The sequence below is a fragment of the Podarcis tiliguerta genome (assembly GCF_965153285.1).
Source record: "Podarcis tiliguerta genome assembly, chromosome: 2".
Classification (NCBI taxonomy): Eukaryota; Metazoa; Chordata; class Lepidosauria; order Squamata; family Lacertidae; genus Podarcis; species Podarcis tiliguerta.
Window position 1 is genome coordinate 37,185,558 of NC_139535.1, and position 22,763 is coordinate 37,208,320.

Genomic DNA, 22,763 nt, shown 5'->3' on the forward strand with positions numbered 1-22,763 from the left:
GGACACATGCCTTGACTGTCTGTCTCCAGGTACTGTAGTCGTCTGCAAGGGATTCCCACATGGTGGGGTTAATATTTCCAGCCTTCATGTCATGTTTGCAGACATCTTTGGTTGGTCTGCCAACGGGCTTGGTGCCTGAAGCCAGCCCCCCATAGAGCACATCCTTGGGGAATTCTGTGTACATGACCAAACCAGCATGGACGTCCCTGAGACAGAAGTGGACTTGGGAGAGCACAGCTTTGTCTGAGACTCTGTCCTGCCATATGATGCCCAAAATCTTCCTGACGCAGCACATATGGAAGCATTGAGGTGTCACTCCTGGTGGGCGTAAGTTGCCCACAACTCACTTCCATAAAGCAGCATGCTCAACACGCAAGCCTGATCGATCTTCATATTGGTATTGGACGTTAGCTGCCTTGGCAATATTCTTGTTCATTTCAGTGACAATTGAGAGTTATTGTGGAGGACGGACAAAATTGTCTACCACCTCAAGTGTGTGGGCACACATGGAGTGCTGGTGATGTCCTGACCCAGGATGTTAGTCTTCATCAGGCTGGTGGTGAGGTGAAACTCCCTGTAGGCTTGGGCAAAATGGTTGATGAGTCTCTATAAATCCTCAGAGTGCTCTGTCAAGGCTGCATCATGTACAAACAACATCTCACGGATAAGGACCCACCTCACTTTTTTGTTGGCATAGAGATGTGCCAGGATGAACAGACCCCTGTCACTCCTTGAGTGGAAGTACAAATCATCTTCAGTTGAACTGAAGGCATATGAGAAGGATATGCCAAAGAGAGTTGGGGCGAAACAGAGCCCTGTTACACACCACTCTTTATAGGGAAGGCGTCTGAGGATGAACCATCATACTGGACAGTGTCATGCAAGTTCTGATGGAAGGATACAATCATCTTGGGGGGTTTAAGTGGGCATTCTGTCTTGTTGAGCAGTGTGAAGAGTCGCTTTTGGCTGACAAGGTTGAATGCCTTCATCAGGTCTATGAATGCAATGTACATGGGGCATCTCTGCTCTCAACATTAATCCTGGAGCAGGTGTAGTGAGAGAACCATGTTGACTGTCGACCTCTGAGCTCTAAAGCTGCATTGTGACTTGGGATAGATCGTCTCAGCAAGTGACTACAATCTGTTGAGAACTACACGGGCAAAGGTTTTCCCCACAGTACTCAGCAGGGAGATGCCACTGTAGTTGTTACAGTCAAGGTGGTCACCTTTGTTCTTGCAGAGGGTCACAATGTTGGAGTCGTGTGTCTTGTGGCATGAATCCTGTTTCCCAACATTTCAAGGGAAGGCCATGGAGGTGCATCATGAGGGAAGAGCTGAGGCCAGCTTTCAGCACTGCTGTTGGAATTATGTCCTGTCCTGGGGATTTCTCAAATGCCTGAGAGTTGATAGCATTCTTCAGCTCATCAAGGGAGCGAGGGACATCCAGCTCTTTAAAGACAGGCAGTCAGTAGCAATTTTGCTATACAAAGTCCTGGTCTGGGTCAATATCCTTCCTACATCTTCTGCTTAAGACTGATGCAAAGAATAGATTTAACTTCATACTTTTTGTCATTTGTTTGTTTGTTTGTTTGAAGTATACTGACCTTGCTCTACAGCCATTCATCTGAAGGTCCCATTGCCACCAGGGCTGTGTTCCTGCTTCTGATATACTTAGAGCAACACAACTACAGATAGCTCCTACGGCTCTTTCTTTCTCACTGTCCCACCACCAACAAATGCCCCCAGAAGAATTAGGGAAGAGTCTAAAAGAAAGCCAGAAAGGCAAATGAGCAACTTTTGAGCAACACTTCCTGTTCTCATTTCTCAGTGAAATTTGTATGTGTTTTTCCCTCTTCTATGCTTTAAAAAAATGACAGGTGAGATTTAATGCCTTGCCTTGGTTCTTCCCTCTCTTTAGATCACATTTGTCTTTTTGGGTTGTGGCTGATTACAGGAAAGTTGATAGCTTTGCCTCAGACTATAAATCAAGACTTTGGGGAAAAGATAGGTTCTTTTGTTCTAAGCCGGCCTGCCATTTAAAATTGTGTGCATCATTCTGTAAACAATCACCCATAAGTAGTCAACTGTGTGACCGATACATAATAGCATCAATCTTAATTGGATGTCTTTTCTGCCATAAGCCCTCAAGAGTGGTTTGCGAAATGGTAGGGTAGGTCTTCCCCCAACAATTGACCCACGACTGCCCCCTCACATATGGGCTCTTACTTACACTTGGCTCCTGCTCCTCACTCACTTATCAAAATGTTGAAATAAACATTTATTTCAGCAGCCTTTTAAACTGAACTCTGATTTTATAGTTTTAACACATTTTTAGTCATTCTGTGTTGGGTCTCTTGTAGGCTGCTTAGAGACGACTGGGGCTAAGCGGTATGCAAACTGTTGAAATGAAAAACAAAATATCTGTGCTGTGATACTGATCACCCCACCATTTGGACATGATACGACTTGCTGGTGTCCTAGCTCAATAGTCAATGAAGCTGAATGCTGGAAGATTCAGGGTGGGCAAAAAGAAAGTACTTCTTCACACAGCGCATAGTTAAATGATAGAATTCACTCCGCAAGAAGTAGTGATGGCCACTAATTTGGAGAGTTTTTAAGGAGAATGAGACAAACCCATGGAGGATAAGGCTATCAGTGACTACTAGCCACAATGGTGTTGTTCTGCCTCTACTGTCGGAAATTGTATGCTTCTGAATACCAGTTGCTGGAAACTGGTGGAGAGAGAGTGAGTGTGTGTGTGCTGTTGCATTCAGATCCTGCTTCCATCTTCCAATAGGCCTCTCACTGGCCACTGTGAGAACCGGGTGTTGGACTAGCTGGGGCATTGGCCTGATCCACAAGGGGTTTCTTACGTTGCTAATAAGGGCTTGAACAAGAAAGGAAGATATGCAGAAAAATGCAGGGGTAGAAAATATGGCAAGATTCCCTAAGTATAAAACAATATGAATCCTTTTATTTGGCTGCAGTCGTCCTGATGCTTAAGTATGAGTCTCTTGCTCTGTCCTCCAGGCCCGGAGGGGAAAGATCCTTCTTTCAGTGTCCCGAAGATGAAGGATTGCCATAAAACTGAGTTTGGAAAGATTGTGCCAAATGGGTTTTATCGAATTGTGTCTTTCCACTGATTGAACATTATTTTATACAGTGGAGGCTTCCAAAAACGTAAAAGGGAGAGAAGATGATTTGCACAAATTTTCCATTTCTCTGTGCCACCTCCCATGCTTTCTGAAAGGGTGCCCTATCCCTATGGAGCATACTTAGGAGCAGAGGTACTTTCAGGGTCTGCTGCAGGAAGAAAGAATCCATGTAAACCACCTCCCTCTCCTTCCTGCCCATAGAAGCCACTGCTGGATGAAAGAGACTTTCAACAATTGAGGGACACAACTGCATGTAACTCAAAGATGTTCAGTCCCAAAGAGAAGCTTTTTAGGGGAGGGGGCTGCAATGTTCCTCCAAAACCTTTGCTTTTTTACACCTATTTTCTGCTGTGCAATTTTTGGCTGCGTCTTGCTCTAAGTGTGATTGATCCTAGCCAATCAAGGATCTTGTAATGGATTGGTCTTAAACTGGTGGGTCAGAACCCACTAGTTGGTCACAGCCCGATCTGAGTACTACCACCACGCAAATATATCACAAAAGATTAAGAAATGGGTCCCCGAATGCAGGTCTGGATTAAAAGTGGATCCTGGGTCTGAAAAGGTTGCAGAGATCTGAGGTAGTGAATATGATCATCGTAATGCCATGTAGCCCATCTGTAATATCACTGAAGGCAAACCAAGTCAATATGAAGTGAGGGCAATGGTTCCTGAACAGGCGAACAATTTTGAAGCAATTACCAACAAATTGTGGAAGGATTCCCCCCCCCCCCCCGCTTTTTCTCCTTTCCATGAAATAATATTTTTTTGAGCCCCAATTTCAGCGAATATATTGCAACTGAGAGAGATCAAGGCAGTTCCGTTAGTGGAGCAGCTGCTAAGGGAAAGAGGAAAACTGCAAGAAAGAAAACAGATCAGAGAACCAACGTATTCCATGAAGATAGATGCACGCAACATGGTTCCCCCCCCCCCACTTGAATGTCTGTACTGTGAATTTTCTTTTTAAAGAGTTGGATTCATGTGTTTGTGTCACAAAATGTTAGCTGAACCAGAAAAAGTTGGCTGTATCAGCTATTCCAAAATGATTTCCCTTGTGGCCAATGGAAAGAGAAAACATTTCCTGAACAAATCCTGGTGCTCTTTCCAAAGCCCAAACCACTTAGCTCTCCCTCTTGAGATGTTTGAGCACTAGGTTATTTACAGGTCCTTGTGGGGCTACTACTCCCATGCCCACAGCCGCTGCTGTTGCCAAGAACAAATGACAAGCGCCTGCTAGGGAACACAGGGATTTGAAAGCTCACTGCCACCTGCAGTATTGGCAGCTTCCGCACAAGAGATAACAATTGTACCAACAAAGCTGTTGATCCAACACAGGCTGTCATAGCACAGGGCAGATTTTGTTTTGAAAATATTCTCCAGCTTTATATTTCCCGCAGTGCAACTCTTCAGGTTGTACCCTACATAGTGGCAGGGAATAATCATCACATGCCACCGCCAGATGAAATACAGCAGGATTTTTTATTGTCTTTGATTAAAGCTAGTATTTGCTAGAAGAGCACAACAGTGTGATCCTTAGCAGTTTCCTTACTGAGTTGAAAGATCTCCTTTTCGGATCATTACTGTTGCACCATGTTGTTGAGGACGGATTGGCCTTCTTTGCTAACCACACCGCATCCCCAAGCACCTTCTTCTACGTGCTCCTGAAATTATTTCCAAAGATAGAAAAAGGCACTTCATAAAATTCAGCAGCTTGCCACAAGAACAATATAAATCTCAATGGGAGCCAAGTATATAAATGAATAACATGCAAACCTGTGGCATAGCACTTGCTTGCCAAGTGGGAAGTTTAAAAGGCTTTCCCCAGTTAAACACAGAAGCAATTGCTGGCTTTGGTTCACTGCAGGGAACAGAGAACAAGAGCTTCAATAATACTTCAAGCAGTTTAAATGAGCACTAGGAAGCAATGCTGTAAGACGTTCCTCCACCTTCCGCCTCCATATATATCGCAAGACAAAAGAAACTTAGTTTTCAATACTGCCAGTTTGCTTGGCAAAGCATGGAGATAGTCTATGCATGGCAGATGCCTCCTGAGAATGACACCTACCCAGACCCTTGAGCTCATTGGCCACCTGGGCTTAACTGAATCATAGAATCATAGAGTTGGAAGAGACCACAAGGGCCATCGAGTCCAACCCCCTGCGAAGCAGGAAACACCATCAGAGCAGTCCTGACATATGGTTGTCAAGCCTCTGCTTAAAGACCTCCAAAGAAGGAGACTCCACCACACTCCTTGGCAGCAAATTCCACTGTCGAAAAGCTCGTACTGTCAGGAAGTTCTTCCTAATGTTTAGGTGGAATCTTCTTTCTTGTAGTTTGGATCCATTGCTCCGTGTCCGCTTCTCTGGAGCCGCAGAAAACAACCTTTCTCCCTCCTCTATGTGACATCCTTTTATATATTTGAACCGGGGGTTCAATATATATTATAAATTGGCTGGGGGGGGGCAGTTTCCATTGGAAAAATAATGTGGAGATTGACTCTCCACTGTTCCCTGATAGCTGCTTTGAAGAGGAATTTAATGGAGAGTTTAAGATTTGCAATCTCTCATCTGTCTTATCATTAAAGACATAACACATTATTCTGCACAATGCTCTTAATATCATTTAGTTACCAGTGTTTGCACAGTATAACAGCTACTTCAAAATAGACACGTTTTAAGAAGGATATTGACAAACTAGAACGTGTGCAGAGGAGGGCAGCCAGTATGATCAAGGGTCTGGAAACCAAGCCTTATGGTGAACGGTTGAGGGAGATGGGTAGGTTTGCCCTGGGGAAAAAGGAGACTGAGAGGAGGTATGATAGCCATCTTCAAATATCTCGAGGGCTGTCATGTGGAAGATGGAGCAAGCTTCTTTTCTCCTGCTCTGGGGGGGGGGGGCTCAAAGCAATGGCTTCAAATTACAAGGAGATTCTGACTAAACATCAAGAAAACCTTTCTGACAGTAAGAGCTGTGGAATGGTCTCCCTTGGGAATTGGTGGACTCTCTTTCCTTGGAGGCTTCTAAGCAGAAGTTGGATGGCCATCAGTCATGGATGCTTCAGCTTAGATTCCTGCATTGCAGGGGGTTGGATTAGATGACCCTTTGGGTCCCTTTCAACTCTACAATTCTATGATTCTATGCACCGTATAAATTAAACATGCAGTAAGGCACTGTAGGTGCATCTGACTTGAAGGGGGAAATATCTTCCCATTCCTTCTAAAAATAGCAAATCTGTCTGACCCAGATTATGCAAGTATAGCACATGAAACAATCTCCTTTCCATTCTTCCATTGTACTCCAGTACCAGGCTCCCGTCAGTCTTGCCTTGGAGCTTCAGAAGCAAGGAGTTTCAAACCACAGAGAGAAAAATATTTCATTCATAACATTTCTTTAATGTTTTAAATCAAAGAATCATGGCTTTTCTATATTTAGATGCCTCTACCAATGACAGCCTTAACTCTTCTCTACATCCAGTGAGTTACTATGGAAAGGGTTGCAGGCATATCTGACCTGATTCCATTTTTGACTCTTTCATTTCCTCACAACTAGAGATGGGGGAGAAATTTATTCCAGTTTGCATTTAAAGGCTGGCCAACCAAATTCATACTTTCTGAAACAATATGTGAAGGGAAACAGAGCCATCTTTCAAAATTCACCCTTCTCTGAATTTTGCAATGCAGTTCTCTAGTAATGTGTATAGAATGCATATACAAGGCTAATGAGTGCATAATAATGCATACATTTGTTTTATCGTGTTTTTAATACAGTCGTATATTGGAAGTCAAACAGAATCCATTCCAGAAGTCTGTTCGACTTCCAAAACATTCGGAAACCAAATCATGGCCACATCAGACGTTCGGCTTCCAAAAATAGTTTGCAAACTAGAACAGTCACTTCTGGGTTTGGGAGTCAAAACGTTCAAGAACTAAGCTGTTTGAAAACGAAGGTACGGTTGTATTCTATTGGGAGTCGCCCAGAGTGGATTGGGAAACCCAGCCAGATGGGCAGGGTATAAATAATAATAATTTATTATTATTATTTACAAATCTGCATTATATTTGCAAAAATGTATATATTCATGAAAACTACATAAAAAAGGGGTCTATTGAGGGAAATGTCCTGATGAATTTTCATGAGGATTAAAAACAAAACATGGCAGAGTGTTGTGGAAATGTGGAGAACTGAAGCAGAGATTGGGGAAATGAAAAACTGAGAGAAACCAGAATTAAAGTTTGTCTATCCCTGTTTACAGTTCTATTTAATTTGGGTTGAGGGTGACTCATTTACCTGTGTGTGGTGCTGACTGTGATATTTTTATTTTACTGTTCAATTTCAGTAACGTTGCGTCAATAGCAGTCAGAGCAGTCTTCAATCCTGTTCAGTTTGTCTCATTGACACATTCTCCCTAGGTGTGAGCTTGCCAACCCACACATGCATGGAGTAATGAGCTCCTGTTTGTGAGGTAAACACCGTTCATCCCTTCACTTAATATCTTCCCTGGGCACAATTTTGCTAACATATGGTTCTGTTAATATAATCTGAAAGTGGAAAATACAAACAGTCAGCTATTAGGAATAATACATGAGGGTGGCATGACCACAGTCTGGTAAAGTCGTTTGTTCTCCGTTGTAGCAATGGAGGACCTCTTGCCTTGCCTTCCAAAACAAATTGGCAGTGAACGCAAGCAGCAATAATGCAGGTGGAAGATAAAGCTTGCTTCAGGAAGCTCAGCTGTTTCCTTGGAAAGAGCCGCTGAGTCTTGTACATGGATTTGTGGATTGAGCAAACATACTGTACCATTTAATTATTAAAGGAGAGCAACACCGACGTCTGCCGCTTTCTCAGAATAGCAGCATGCATTTTTCAAGCTGAATCCACAGCGTTGCTTTCTACCTCATAAGCTCCTTTGCCTCACATGGAAAGGCCTTTAATATCACGACCCATGTAATGGGCTGTTTAGTGAATTGTCCTGGGAAGGGTGCCTTAGATATGGGTGTGCTCTGATTTTGTTAGATAAACTACACATTCAGATATCTCTCTGATGTTTAGTTTTAAAATGCCTAGACTAACCTGCATTTGAGAAGAGATGAAGGAGTCATGGAACTTATAAAGACATGTTTAGATGACATTGGACATCTCTAGACTGATGTGTGCACTATATGTTTTGAAATGGTTTAAGTGAAGAAATTGAATGACTATAGTAGTAGTGACAAGGTGAAGAGGAGATTTAAAAGGATTTAAAAGTGCGACATCATTTGCAGATAGCTACTTCAGAGCTTTCTCATAATCTGTTGAGTTTCATTCATATATCGAACGAAGATAAGTGTCCAAATAATAATGCCCAATATATATTGCTGAATATGGATTATGATCCCATTGACGTTCTCTGTGCTGCAAATGGATGTGCACATTCTTCTTTTCATCGTTACTTTACTTCCTCCACCTTGTTGGAAACATTTCAAACACCAGCCCTGATGAATGAAAATGGATCTTCTTGCAAAATTGTGTTTTAATACACTTCATTCAAATGCTGCCCCATTGTGCGTACAAAGGCAGCTCTTTCTTTAAATGAACTATGAAAGGGATGGATATGGGACTTGAGGCGAGGCCTATTATTGTGTCATTTCATGACAACGTTCTGGGAACGATGTGATCTCTTCTCTTTTTTTGTAGGGAATAGCCTTCCAGCATGGGAAAGTGTTTCTGGTTTAATAGCAGAGAGCTTGTGAAATTCTAGGTCATTTTCAAGCTTTACGGCACATATTCTACATATGACTTGGGAGTTTTGTTGAGAGTCTGACCCTCTTTAGTAACTGTTGTAAAATAAAAGCGGAGTGTGAATATGTAAACAGGACACTACATTTCTTTACTTTGGAAATCATATGCAGGGCACATTGTAAAATAATTGTGAGTAATCACAGATGTCTGTGTTGCAAATTTATAAAATGTATGTATTTCATTCCGCATGGTCTTCTTAAAATCAATTAAAATATAACACTGAAGTAACGCTGAGGCTGTAAACTTGGATCCGCTTACTTCTGCAAAAATCTATTGATTTCCTTTAGTAAAGCTTTAGTCTGAATAATTGTGTTTGGGAATGAGGCCTTGATCAAATAGACCATACAGCAGCCGTTTACACCCTATAACCCACAGGGGAGCATTTAGGTGTGCCTTTGATAGACATTATTGGGAAATAAGAAAGATATAAAGGATACAGCTGAAACGACTAAAGAGTGGCGTGGATGCTAAGAGGGTCAGCCAGATGCTGTTTTGTGTTGTGCTAAATGTAGAGCTCTTTAAAAAGAGGTGATAAAAATATAATGTGGAAGCCATAGGTCAGTGGTAGAATACATGCATTGCGTGCAGAAAGCCACCTGTTCCTGGCATCTTCAATTGACAAAACAATTTGAGAAAGCCCCTTGGTTGAGGCCCGGAAGAGCTTTTAGCAGTCGCAGAAAATGGTATTGAAGGAGCGGGCAGATCATATCATCCATCGTGCAATAGAATGGTTTGAATTGTAATTAATGGTAGAACTCAAAGTCACCCATGACCTTTCAGCCAATGTCTCACTCCTGGTCTGCAGCGTGACTTGGGCTTATAGGTAATACAAGGAGCATTGGCTCCATTTTGATTGTTTGTTTGTGCTTCGAAGGCAAGGGGAAAGAAGCAGATTCTATGTTATTTATTTTTTAGGTGAATTGCCTGCTCTGTCCTGTGGGTTCGCAGCAACTTTTTCCCCCAAACACAAACATTTCTGTGCCCTTCTCAGAAGATGCATGCTAAAGCTGATCTCTCAACTGTCCCAAAAAACTCATGCACCCCCCCTATTTTGTGAGCCCAGTGCCCATTTTGAGTGCCACGATCTCACCCCGAAAAAAGTGTGAGAGCATGGACCTTTAATAAATGCGTCTTTTGAGGCCACAATCTCATGCGGGTCAAGCGACTTGTGTGGGAAGGTGGCCCCGGAAGACACTTGTGGGTACAAAAAGATGGGTACAAAACCAGAGTACAGTGGTACCTCGGGTTAAGAACTTAATTCATTCCAGAGGTCCGTTCTTAACCTGAAACTGTTCTTAACCTGAAGCACCACTTTAGGTAATGGGGCCTCCTGCTGCTGCCGCTGCACCGCCAGCACACTATTTCTGTTCTCATCCTGAAGCAAAGTTCTTAACCTGAGATACTATTTCTGGGTTAGACATAGTCTGTAACCTGAAGTGTCTGTATCCTGAAGCGTCTGTAACCTGAAACGTCTGTAACCCGAGGTACCACTGTACTGTATTCAGAGTGCTTCCAATAAAGGAACAACAAAATCAGCAGAGGTTAGTGAAGACCATTGCATAAGACAATTGTTATTAGGACGGGTGAGACTGTTCTTGTGAGCACGGGCTTCAGCGGAGGTGAGGTTACCTTGGACAGCTTCATGCAAGGCTCAAGCTGGAGACTTCATTAGAGCAGAACTCAGACCTTGCTTCAACTGCACTCATCCTTAAAGGTAAAGGGACCCCTGACCATTAGGTCCAGTCGTGACCGACTCTGGGGTTGCGGCGCTTATCTTGCCTTACTGGCTGAGGGAGCCGGCGTACAGCTTCTGGGTCATGTGGCCAGCATGACTATGCCGCTTCTGGTGAACCAGAGCAGCACATGGAAACGCCATTTAGCTTCCTGCCAGAGTGGTACCTATTTATCTACTTGCACTTTGATGTGCTTTTGAACTGCTAGGTTGGCAGGTGTAGGGACTGAGCAACGGGAGCTCACCCTGTCGCTGGGATTCAAACCACCGACCTTCTGATCAGCAAGTCCTAGGCTCTGTGGTTTAACCCACAGCGCCACCCGCTTCCCAGCACTCATCCTTAGACTAGCCTTAAATAGCAGATTCAGCTCTGGCTTGTAGCTAGCTTCTCTGAGAGGTGCCTCTTCACTGAAAGGGCCCCAGCCTGTATTAGGAGTCATTGACTCAGGCAAAGAGGGGGCTCCAGTAGGGTTTCTGAGTCAGATGCAAAGCATCCTTAGACCAGAGGCCTAAGGCCCAACAGGCTCCCTGCAGAAGTTCTCCCAGAAAGTTAGGTGCTACTAAGGTGGGACCTGAGGTCCCTCACCTTCTCTAAATCCATAGCAGCATCCCCTGAAGAAGGGAAGTCAAACCCTTGGGGCAGGACAGCCAATTAGAACTAGCCATTTTGAAATAAAGTAAATTAATCCAGGCAGTTGTGCCAACATAAGTAGAATTCATCATGACATTTGCCATGACCAGGCGAATAAATCATTTTTTGTTTTGTTCCCATGCTATCTTTACAAATAAATGGGATGTTGTGGAATTTTAGTGGAGCTCCCATGTTTATTGCTCTGAATAATATAACTGAATAATAATCTAAAATTCACTTTTCTTTTTCCTGGAACCACAATGGCTTATACTGTATGATTCACAGGAGTATCTCACTATAGAAGTGATATTACAGCTCTTTCTAAATGTAGCTGTTGAAATGTTATCTCTTACAAAGGGAAAACCCAGACCTATGCTCTATTCGCATCACATTTCATATCTAAAAATAGGAGCTAAGTGTGTCCCGTAGGGCTTGTAATGCGTCTTCCTCCTCTTAGTGAGAAGGGAGTAGCTGCAAGTTTGAATGGGAGCCAAATGGTCACTGAATCCTGGAATCGGTAAGTTGAAAGGAACCCTGACATCTTGTACTCCTTCCCCTAAACCAGTGCTCTCCAGATGTTTCGGACTATATCTCCCCATTAGCCAATGGTCATCATAGCTGTTGTATCCAAAACATCTGGAAGGCACCAGGATGGGGAAAGCTGCCCTAGGCTAAGCCTGTGCCGCAAGGCAGAACCATTCATCCACTTATCAACTCAGCTTGGAGTAGAGGTCTGGACAGTTGGGGGGTGTTGCTCTAGCTCTTCATTGGCTGCATTAAACAGAGGGCAGAGCTAGATGGCTTACAAGACACACGTCTGCCCAACTCTATGATTCTGGCCCTTGGCTGCTCCAAGGGCAGATCAGATATTACACCCCATGTGGAGGAAGGCAATAAAAAGTTCAGCAAAATGGAGCCTTGCCAAATGGATGTGATTTGTGACATTTGTATGTCATGCCAGTCATGTAAAGTATACCAATACCAGTACTGTACATCCCTGGCAGGCATTGTGAGTTACAGAAGGCCACCATGTGCAAGAGTTGTTTTTTGTTTGGAATTTTTTTTATAGCCTTGGGTTATGTGCATGTGAACTTTAAATTAGTCCTTACATGCCATCTTTCAATTTAAACATTCACAAATATTTCTTTAACATTTCCTTAACCCTTTGAGTTTGGGCGGCAGGACCCTGCTGTTTCATAAGTCTCACCCTTGGATTCACTTCTTCAAAGGCCTCTTGTTTATAAATAGAAGTGACAATAATTCACTGCCTGCCAATAAGGATATCAGGATTTTATAATGTGACAGATACCTTCATTTAATGGCAGTGGAAACTGCTGGAGAGCCATGGTATATATTTACGGCCCATGTATAGAACCAGATTTTTGTGTCTGGCTAAGTCTGGATAGCGTTGGCAATTTTACACTTCTTGCGTGTTTGTACACTGGATTGTAATGAATTCAGCTCATAGCTCTTTCATATTTTTGCCTTTTGCCAGATGCACAGCGATGCTTCAGTCCACTTTTAGCTAGTCAGCAATGTTATCCTGTTCTGAAAAAGTGGGGCACGGAGCTGTTAAGAATGACTTGCTGATGGATAAACTAACTTTACAAAACGATTTACACCACTGGGGCTGCAGGAAAATGTACTTTCATTTTTTATTGAGACTGAGGGTTTTGAGATGGTTTGATCTCTCCTTGAAAGTGAGATTCACCCCTGATAAAGCATAATCATGTTTTAAACACTTTGGGCAAGTAAATTGGCTTCTGGGCACCTTGGAGATATTCTCATATTTTGTTCTGACCCTTGCTTCCTCTGCTGCCAGCTTGATCTCTGGCCAACTGGGTTTGCAAGTTTTCAGCAAATCCCAAAAAGTGTGACCAGGTCTCCTAACTGGTTAATTATTGCAGAATCACTGTTTCATTTTGCCGGTTTATAGTGATCTGACTTGGTCTTCACCATTTGGCTGCCTTAGCCAAGTCCCATCCTGAGCCACTGTCTCTTATTTAGGGCAGAGTTGCACAGTTGTGTTTTATGACATCACATGGTAATTTCGACCCATGAAGGGTATAATAAAGTGAGTCCCTACTGCCAGCTGCAACTAGAGCAACATTTTATAGATGGGATGCTTAACTCTCTTACTCCTTACTCTTCACCAGCTGATGGGCAGAGCAACCCAAACACCAAGCTTGTTGAGCTACACCCAGCTCTCCTGATAAACTGGCCATGTCTGCTGGGCCTGATGGGAATTGTAGTCCAAAATATCTGCAGGGCACCAGGTTGAGCAAGCCTGATTTTAATAATTCATTGTTATTCCCCCTTAACCCCATGGCAAAACTGTGAGACATAACCTTTATATTTCTCAGATCAAATCCTCACATCTTCAGGTGCCTTGTTTGCAGTGGCTTTTATCATACACGTTCTTAGTCATATTCAACTAAGTTTTACTCAGAGTAGATCTATTGAACTTAATGGTCTTAACATAGCCATGTTTATCGATTTCAGTGGGTCTACTCTCAATAAAACTTTGTCAAATGCCCCCCCTTTTCCTTATTTGCTGAGAACTTTACAGTGAAATGGAGAGCTCTTTCCAGTATTTTAAAGTGTTGTTTTTATAGGGAGACACATGTGGATAAAAATAACCCTACAGTTGCTAATGACTATGTTAATATCTTAGACTCTAGGACTTAGAAAGGATTCTTAGAATGATAGGGTGTCTGCGATATATATATATAACTAATTTGAGGGACAGAGACAGAAATGTGGAGTAGCGATTTCACATTCACCTAACCTGAGTGGCACAAATAACAGCTAAACACAATCCTGAGGAATTCTTGAGAAGGGGGAATGTTCCCCGTCTCCCTTCCCCTCTTCCCAGCTCCTTCCCTCTCACTCCTTTCTGCCAGAACATGAAGCACAACTCCATTTCACAGTAATCATAAATTAATTTAAAGCCAGCAGCCCCTCACGGAGCCAGGCAGAGGTGTTGAGGGAAAAGCTCTACAGAGAGAGCTATGTGAGGCAGGCATTGGGAAGACTGCGATCCAGGGAAGATGTTTGCTGTTTCCCTGAAGTGCCGGCTTGGCGTGGTGAGACGCCGGAACAAAGGTACTGCCGGGGTCCTGGTGGGGGCGGGGGGGGTGGGCTTAGGGTAGCATCTTAATGACTTTCTCAGAGACATTCTCTAAAGGGGAGGCAAGCAGAAAGGTGAAGCGATTTCTAGTTTAGATGCTTTACTTTTGGGTTGGCCAGACATGAGGAAAACTAGGCTGCATACCTTCAGGCTGCTGTGTGTTTGGGGATGGGGAAGCTCATTTCCCCCACCCTCGTGATAATGCAATTATGGGGGAGGGCTTTTTGGAACTTTTCACCCCCCTCTTCTCTTAATTGCCAGGTGCCAGTGCATAAGCTGTAATGAAAGATTTCCGTACATCTCTACTTGAAATTTCCTACAGAAGGGTTCTTAGTGCACCTTGCCGGATGCGGGATGGACAGTTCCATCCTTTGTTGCACAAGATCGCAAAGTTGTTTGACAATTGTGTTCTCGGAAGGTTGGGCTGAGGGAAGAGAGACTGCAGGATGGGAGTGGGGGTGAAGATGAATCACAGGTTACAGGGGAGATGCTTCCCGTAATCATAGGATAAATCTATTGCGAGGCTGAAACCCATTAATAAAGTCAAAGAATTATTGGCACAAATTCACTTCCCATCACCTACAGCATCCCGCTACACAAAATTAATCAAGTTTTATCCATGGAGTGCAAGACTGCCAGTGCTGGTTGCAGAGCTTTTAATTTCAAAAGTATTTGGGTGGCGATGGGGGGGGGGGGGAGACTGATTTCAGAAGTTTACTGCTGTGGCAAAGCCCTTTTGTTTTCTTCTGATATGATTCTTGTGTACTCTTGTGCTGACCCTTGATCGGTGGGGTTGTGATGAAAGGGGAGCACTGCAGAATGCAAAATGTAATAAAATGGAGAGAGAAAACGAATGTAAAAAATTGGATTTGTTTAGCAATGTGAGACATTAATGTGATCCCCAGTACCAGGCATATCTAAGTGTATGTCATTCATTGCTAGGGATGGAGCAGAAAATGGATTCAGTTTGCTTTTAAAGGAGAACCCACCTAATTTGCACTTTCTGAAAAAATAATAATATGTGAACTGTAGAGCTTTCTTTTAAAATCCACACTTCTCTGAATTTTGCGACACAGTTCCAAAGATAGAGTAATACAAATATACATGTAAAAGGGGGTTAAGTGTGTGTCAAAATGGACATATTAGTTAGAATATCATGCAAAGGTGCATTATATTAGGTAATATTGCTTTGCAAAAATATGTTAGGCAAAATTGCACACAGCAACACACACACACACACAGAGAGAGAAAAAAATGCACCAAAATGCTGATGAATTTTCATGATGACTTTAAAAAAATGTAAACTGATGTGGAAATGTGGAGAACTGAACTTCAGATTGGAAAAATGGAAAACAGAGGAAAAACAAAAATTGGCATAACATAGGTGTAGAAAGGACTAAAGCACACACAAAAAAAAGTTATGGACCTTTTATAGAATAATGATTGTCACAGTCTAGATGTAGGTTGGGTATTACTGATTTTCTTAAAGAAACAAGCTCAGCTTCTTTTGCTTGGGTATGTCAAGCCTTCATGCTTGATGGAGACAGCTTGGATACTGCTTGAAACTCATTCAAAAGAACAGCAAGCCCCAAACTTCAATAGGCTAAGAGAGTCTGATATCAGCTCTGCATGTTAAGACTCAAGCAGGTTTATGTTTGTAAAGTGAAAACTGGCAGGGCCCAATTGTGTCTGGAACTTGTGTTTCCCAAGATGGTTTCTTCCATGGTCTTAAATGTATAGAAGCTACTTGTGGTGGCAGCTTAGTGGTGAGAGAAACGCAATGTGCCCAAGTTCAAAGGCACTTTGAGTCTTTCCGGATTCCAATCTTATTATTTCTGCTGGTAAAATTTTCAGTCCCACTCCCACTCATGGGGGCAATAAATGCTGCACTTTTTCCCCTTCACAAAGTCCCAAGGAAAAAATACTTAGCTGAGAACAGCACAGGAATCTGACGATGAGAACCACCAAACCTCCCCCTTAATTGAACGGCAGTAAAAGGAGAACAGCTCAAACTGGGCCATTGATCACTGCATGCAAGTGAAGGCATTTTAGCATCATGCTTTGGAGTGGTGCTCCTTTGTATGTTTTCTGTCATTCCTGATGCACCCGTTAGGAAGAGAAAGGCAAGCCTGCTCTTTCGGTTTTAAATCTTATTCATTGTCTAACGCAAACATCTGTCTCCCCTCTCATCCCGCTCAGGATTCCTGCACTGCAAGGAAAGGATTTTAAAATAAGACGCTTAATTCTGGTTATCTTTTCCAGTACTACAATAACTGGAATATATTTGCAATCATTCTGCTAAAAGCAGTGGGCACCTTTCATGGTTCACACACAGGTCCCCACTCTACAGAAATTAGTTTTGAATTGAAATGGGGAGAGGTAAATTCCATGAATATTCCTTGCCTCTGTGAAACGTGCCCACCACACCTTTTACAATTTCCACTGTGAAACGGTGTGAAATTGTTCACACAAATCTGAGCGTTAGGAGAGAAATTATGTTGGTAATGGGGCTCATAAACCTCCCTCCAATTCAGCTCCTTGTTGAGGAGAGATGAGCGTCAGATGGGGCTTGTCAACCTGGGAAGGTAGCTCATCCAGGAGAAGGAATCTTCTGGTCCTAAACCCCCACTGCCTTGCAGGATATCTTTGGGAGAAGAAAAGACTAAGGAGTAAACTAGGAGTCAGCAAACGTTTTCAGCAGGGGGCCGATCCACTGTCCCTCAGACCTTGTGGGGGGCTGGACTATATTTTGAAATAAAAATAATGCAAAAATTCCTATGCCCCACAAATAACCCAGAGATGCATTTGAAATAAAAGGACACATTCTACTCATGTAAAAACATGCTGATTCCTGGACCGTCCACGGGCTGGATTTAGAAGGCGATTGGGCCGGATCCGGCCCCTGGGCCTTAGTTTGCCTACCCATGGAGTGAACCCTATACAATTCCTGAGCAGAGTCTGAGGTTCCCCTACTTGTATCATATAATTTCCAGAGCACATTTACTGATGCCAGTAAAAATCAACTGTAGTGTGGGATCAGAAATCAGGTGACTGAAAATTGTTGGTTTGCATATGCATCCCCATGTATGTGGCAGGGAACCACTGAATGCATACAAAAATTGAAAACTCTTAGATGAATGTGCAAATCTACCCAGATGGGTTTTAAAAATAAAATAAAATACACTTTTCAGCATTATCTGAAAGAGTTTGCCTGGCTTTGTCTAATATATTTAACATTGATGTGGATCACCTACATTTATTAGTGACAGCTTTAAATATGGGCATTAATCCAGTGCTAAATTTTGCTACTTTGATCAAGGATTAAATTGAGCTGGAATTGGGTTTCAAATGAAGTGCTAGGAAGGGAGAAAGGATAGCTATTATCCAACTTCTGCATATTTAGCAATCGGATACTCAATTAAATACTTGCAAAAAAATGTCATTATCACTATTTTTTATGAACTCCCTCTTCTCACAATCAAATGTTTCATTTAATGTGTGGCATTTGAGGCTAGCAACTGAGGTGATCTGCAAGAACGCATGAAGTCTTCAGGGTTTTCTCCCCGATCCATAAATATTCTCTTCTTTACATACTTCCGCCCTTGGTATCTCTTGTGTTGTACAAGCCCGGAAGAGACATCTGTCAGTTGACATAAAAAAAAAGCAAACCAAGAAGCCAATCATACGATGCTTCCAAAAACTAAATCTGTGCAACTAGGAAGAGAAACAAAGTTGTACAGAGGAACGTATATAAGCAAAAGAGTCAAAATATATCTGCAATCCATCACGAGATGTTTGCAAATGTTTGTCACAGTCTAAAAAAACAGACATTTGTGCATAAGGTGCCTTCAGTTTGGTTACGCATGGCAGATGCACATAAAGCTATGTATCCACATCACAGTGCTCACCCAAGCCCTGCTAAAGTGACTGCATGTACCTTTCAAAGTGTATATATGCCTCATTTCCCTCACTTCCCTCTACAGCAGCGGTTCTCAACCTGTGGGTCCCCAGATGCTGTTGGACAACGACTCCCATCATCCCTGAGCTCTGGCCTTGCTAGCTAGGGGTGATGGGAGTTGTAGTTCAACAACATCTGGGGACCCATAGGTTGAGAAAGGCTGCTCTACAGCCTGTGCAGAAACGGCCTTCTTGACCATTGGACCCACTATTGGTCTCGTCTGCTCAAACCGCTGGAGCCTGAATTCGCATGCAGGGGAAGTCCCTAAGTCACTGAGGGTTTGAGACCCACTGACTACCCTCACCTGGTTTAGCTGGCCAGTCAAAGCTGTTTCCAGAGTGTGGCCACTGTCGCATGCTTCTAGGAGCCACAGGTGAGAGCTGAGTGCAGGGTGGGGGCCAAAGGTGGACACACTACCCCAAAAGGAGCACAAAGTGTCCTCCACCAGAAGTACTACCCCCCCAACACGCCACACACCCCTGCAAATATTAAGAAGTTTAGTTTAGCATCATTTAATCACCCTAGATGCAATTGCCAGGATGTTCATCGAAAAGATGGTGCAGATAAGCAAAGTTCCCTGGGCTCAGTAATAGAGGACACTTTCTACATGCACAAGGTCCCGGGTTCAATCGCTGACATCTCCCCTTAAAAGGATTAGGTGATCATTGATTATAGGAGGTTTCTACTACTGCAAATGTATCTATCTCACACTGGTTCCATATGACATTCTTTTAAGTTTAAGCCATTGTCTCACCTAACGTGAGCGGAACACCGGTCTCATTTGTTTTGTTTTTACTTATAGTACTCAATTTGCTCAAGTGAAAGAAATAAGGAAACAGGACGGAGTCCCTAAATTATTAACACAGTACATGTGTAAGCTTTAAAGCTACAAATGGATGCAAACTGAGAGGTGAGCAGACAAGCTTCCTGCAGCATTAGCATAGAGATCTGGGTTAGCCCTGCAGGAGCTGATGAATCACTAACACCTTGGTCAGAAGAAGCAGAGCATGCTAAGTGATGTGTGCATGTGTGTGTGTGTGCGTGTGTGTGTGTCTCCTCATTCTTACTGATGGGAAACACCCCCCTCCAAAAACAAAATACAAAATAAGCTGATGATTGGGGCTTGGACAGCAAAGGCACAGCACTTTGCCCGCACGGTTTCATCTCAAACTGCACAGGCAAATAACATACAACTAATATACTGCTTGATTGCAAACAAACAAAACACAACCATTGCGCCATCAAGGGGATGACAATTGGGTGGGCCTGCCCACCTGTCAAAATTGACCCATAAGGGGACAGATCCACTGCTACTGTAAGGTACGGAACTCCTGTAATTAGGGGTAAACACATGTCATGGACAAATCTCATTCCACTCAGCTGGGATCTTCATTTTTACCCACCAAGGCTCCTATTTATTTAATATCCATGGGCATTGGAACTTTTTGGTGTACCTTATCCACACCCCAAAAGAGCAATCAAGCAGTCTCACCCCTATGTAAACACACTGAGGCCTCCAGTGGTCTGTTCAGATTGCATTGCTGGCATTAGGACTGGGGATGTAAGAAGGCATCCTTTTCAGTTCCACCCTGTATTTGTTACATGCACCACTTCTTCCATTCTGCTGCAGTTCGCCTTCTGCCCAAAACTGCGTTATTCCTATTGCTGTTAACTGTGCTGAAATCACATAATTTTCATAATGAATTACATAAGTTACACTCTCATTATGTTATTCCGCCCCATTCATTTCAATGCGAAGGAAACACAAAGCTAATATGGGGGTGGGTGGGTGGGTGTTACCATAATCAGTTACAGATTGTTTGGAACAGATTGATTTCTGTTCCAGACCTGGAACAAATGTGCAAATACCAGCAATTTCTGCTCTCGTTTCTGTTTTCATCAGAATTCCCCAGCATCCCTAGCTGCAACACATATTCTTAGTCCACTTGGAAGTGTACTGGGGTGAGAGGAGATACATTTTTTTGCTCTTCTTAATTTCTTCCACCCACCATCTCTTCAGTTGCTGTTCAGCTCTGTCTCGAGGATATGAAAAAGTTCTTGGATGGCAACTCTTAAAGCAATGTACGGCAAGCCCTACTCCCATCTCATCTAGAGTACAGTTTGTAGACAGAAAATCACCTTATCCCTTTCCCAGTTTCCACAGAATGTTTTCACTATAGTAGCATATATCTACATGAAGTAGCTTATCAACATTACAAATCATTGCGGTATGAAGTATAATGATAATTAATTAATTAATAATATTAATAATATTAATTTTTTATTTTTTATACACTGCCCATCTGGCTAGGTTTCCCCAGCCACTCTGGGTGGCTTACAGCACATATAAAAACACAGTAAAATATCAAGCATTAAAAACTTCCCAATACAGGGCTGCCTCCAGGTCTTCTTAAAGTTGTGCAGTTCTTTATCTCCTTGACATCTGAAGGGAGTCATTATTTTATAACGCACACACTATCGCCCATTAGATTATTCCAGAAAACTAATGCACACAACCCCACTAATTGCACTAGCTGCATTTTCTCTGCCTGACATGGCTTATTGATCAGTTCACCGTAAGAAGAATCTGAAGGTTTGCTTGTAGCAGAAACCTGAGCTGTGGATTTAAGCATTAGACATCAGTAGGGATGCTACTGGGCGGCCTCTATAAATGCTGCTGTTGCTGCTCACAATAACAACATATTTATCTATAATGTTAGGTATGGATGCAACAACAGCAGCGTATTTGCATGCAGCCTTAGGCATGGATACAACTTGCAAGACTACACCTGGTTTTTTTAAAAAAAAAAATATAATGTCAGACACTAACCTTATTTGCAACTGTGGGTTTTCACCAACAGAAAATGGCCGTATACATAAGCAGATTGTTTTTTACCTATGGCAGACTACGTTTGTTTGTTTCACGGTTATATGGTTGGATTCAGATTTATTTATACATAGAGCAGATCCATTGAAACCCATGGATTGTCATAATTAACTGCCATGGATTTCAGGGGGTCTGCTTTTAGTTTCACTAAGTCTAGACCCATGATCTAGAAGGTTGCGTTGTAGTAAATGACTGAGAAATCCATAGCAAAGTCTATGAGAAACTCTCTGCTCACCTTCAGGCGAGTTCCTACCACACTGGGTGGGAGGGTGAGGAATTCCAACAACAAACTGTGCTGGGAGGCCCCATCACGGTTCCCTTATATTATTAAAGGTGGACTTGAGTGGAAACCACATCCACCAGGTCCGCTAAGGAAGCCACATCTCCCAGATCGCTCCCTGTTGGCTTGTTGGAATGGCTAAGGAAGACGGCCCCTGCCAGGCTGTGGCTGCACAGGGCAGCAAGCCACTGCTCCCCAGCATGACACTGGAAAGCAGCAATTGATGGAAAGCGATGCAAAAATCCAGCTGCCAGGTCACCTCCAACACACAATTAGACTGGGTTGTCGAAGAGGGCAGGAAGCAGGTTTCTGCTACTCCCATCTGGGCTGCTGCCTATGGGACTTGGCCACTTCCTCATCTCACTTCCTTAGTGCTAAACCAGCATTTTATTCATTTATTACATTTCTATCCTGCTTTCCCCCCAAGGAGCTGCTGCTGGCATATGTGATTCCCTCCACCCCTTCCCATTTCATCCTGCCTGAAAGCCAGGTTAGGCTGAAAGATAGTGACTGATCCACGGTGGCCCACTAAGTTTCATGGCATAGCAGACATTGAACCTGGATTTCAAGATATTTTGGTGGTATTCTGAGAAGGCCGGGTGGTCCAAAACAGCACCCTTCTGATTTGGATTTTTGCCCTTGAAGTCTGCAGTACTGGCAAATTTCAAAATTTCAATTTTGATTAGGAGAATCTTTTGTCTAGGGAGTTAATGACTAGGTAGTACAAGGACCAAACAATTCTTTCCCAAGGACACCCCCCCCAAGGGCTATGTGCATTATATTTCTCTTATATTATGGGTGGGAAAGGAAAATATGTGGGGGATGAAAGGGATGAAAAAACATTTCAGGTCTGCAAACCACTTCCTCAATAGATCAAACTCCTTAAAGCTGAGCATTTTGCCATGCCTTGCTGTCTGCCTACAATTACCTGTTTTAAAAGGCCATGTTCCACATTTGAGCTTTGACAGGCTGAGTTTGGATTTCATCTCAATTCAAAGTTCTAGCTTTAGTGCTGAACTTTCTTCTTTTTGATTTCACAAATGATCCCGAGGGTTATTTTAACCTACTTTTTATGCTGTTATGTTTCGCAGATTAATTATAAGAAGCAGGCAACTTTTGAAATACTATATAAATCAGCATTTATTTGAATGTCTTACCTTCTTAAAAAAACAAAAAACCACTATAGGCACTCTCCAGGATTCCTTGACTATCTCCC

General features: G+C 42.9%; 1 protein-coding gene across 6 annotated transcripts in view; it reads left to right on the forward strand.

Moving 5' to 3' along the window:
* GRIP2 (glutamate receptor interacting protein 2) overlaps positions 1–22,763 on the forward strand; it is a 364,422-nt gene that overhangs the window by 178,046 nt on the left and 163,613 nt on the right. For 2 of the 6 annotated variants that reach the window (XM_083426938.1, XM_083426939.1), the window contains exon 1: positions 14,313–14,397. The exons of the other annotated variants lie outside the window; for them this stretch is intronic. In XM_083426938.1, coding sequence (XP_083283064.1) covers positions 14,343–14,397 — 55 coding nt within the window. In that variant the 5' untranslated portion in view covers positions 14,313–14,342. Of the gene's footprint in view, positions 1–14,312; positions 14,398–22,763 lie in introns of those variants that run through there. 6 annotated transcript variants of the gene reach the window in all.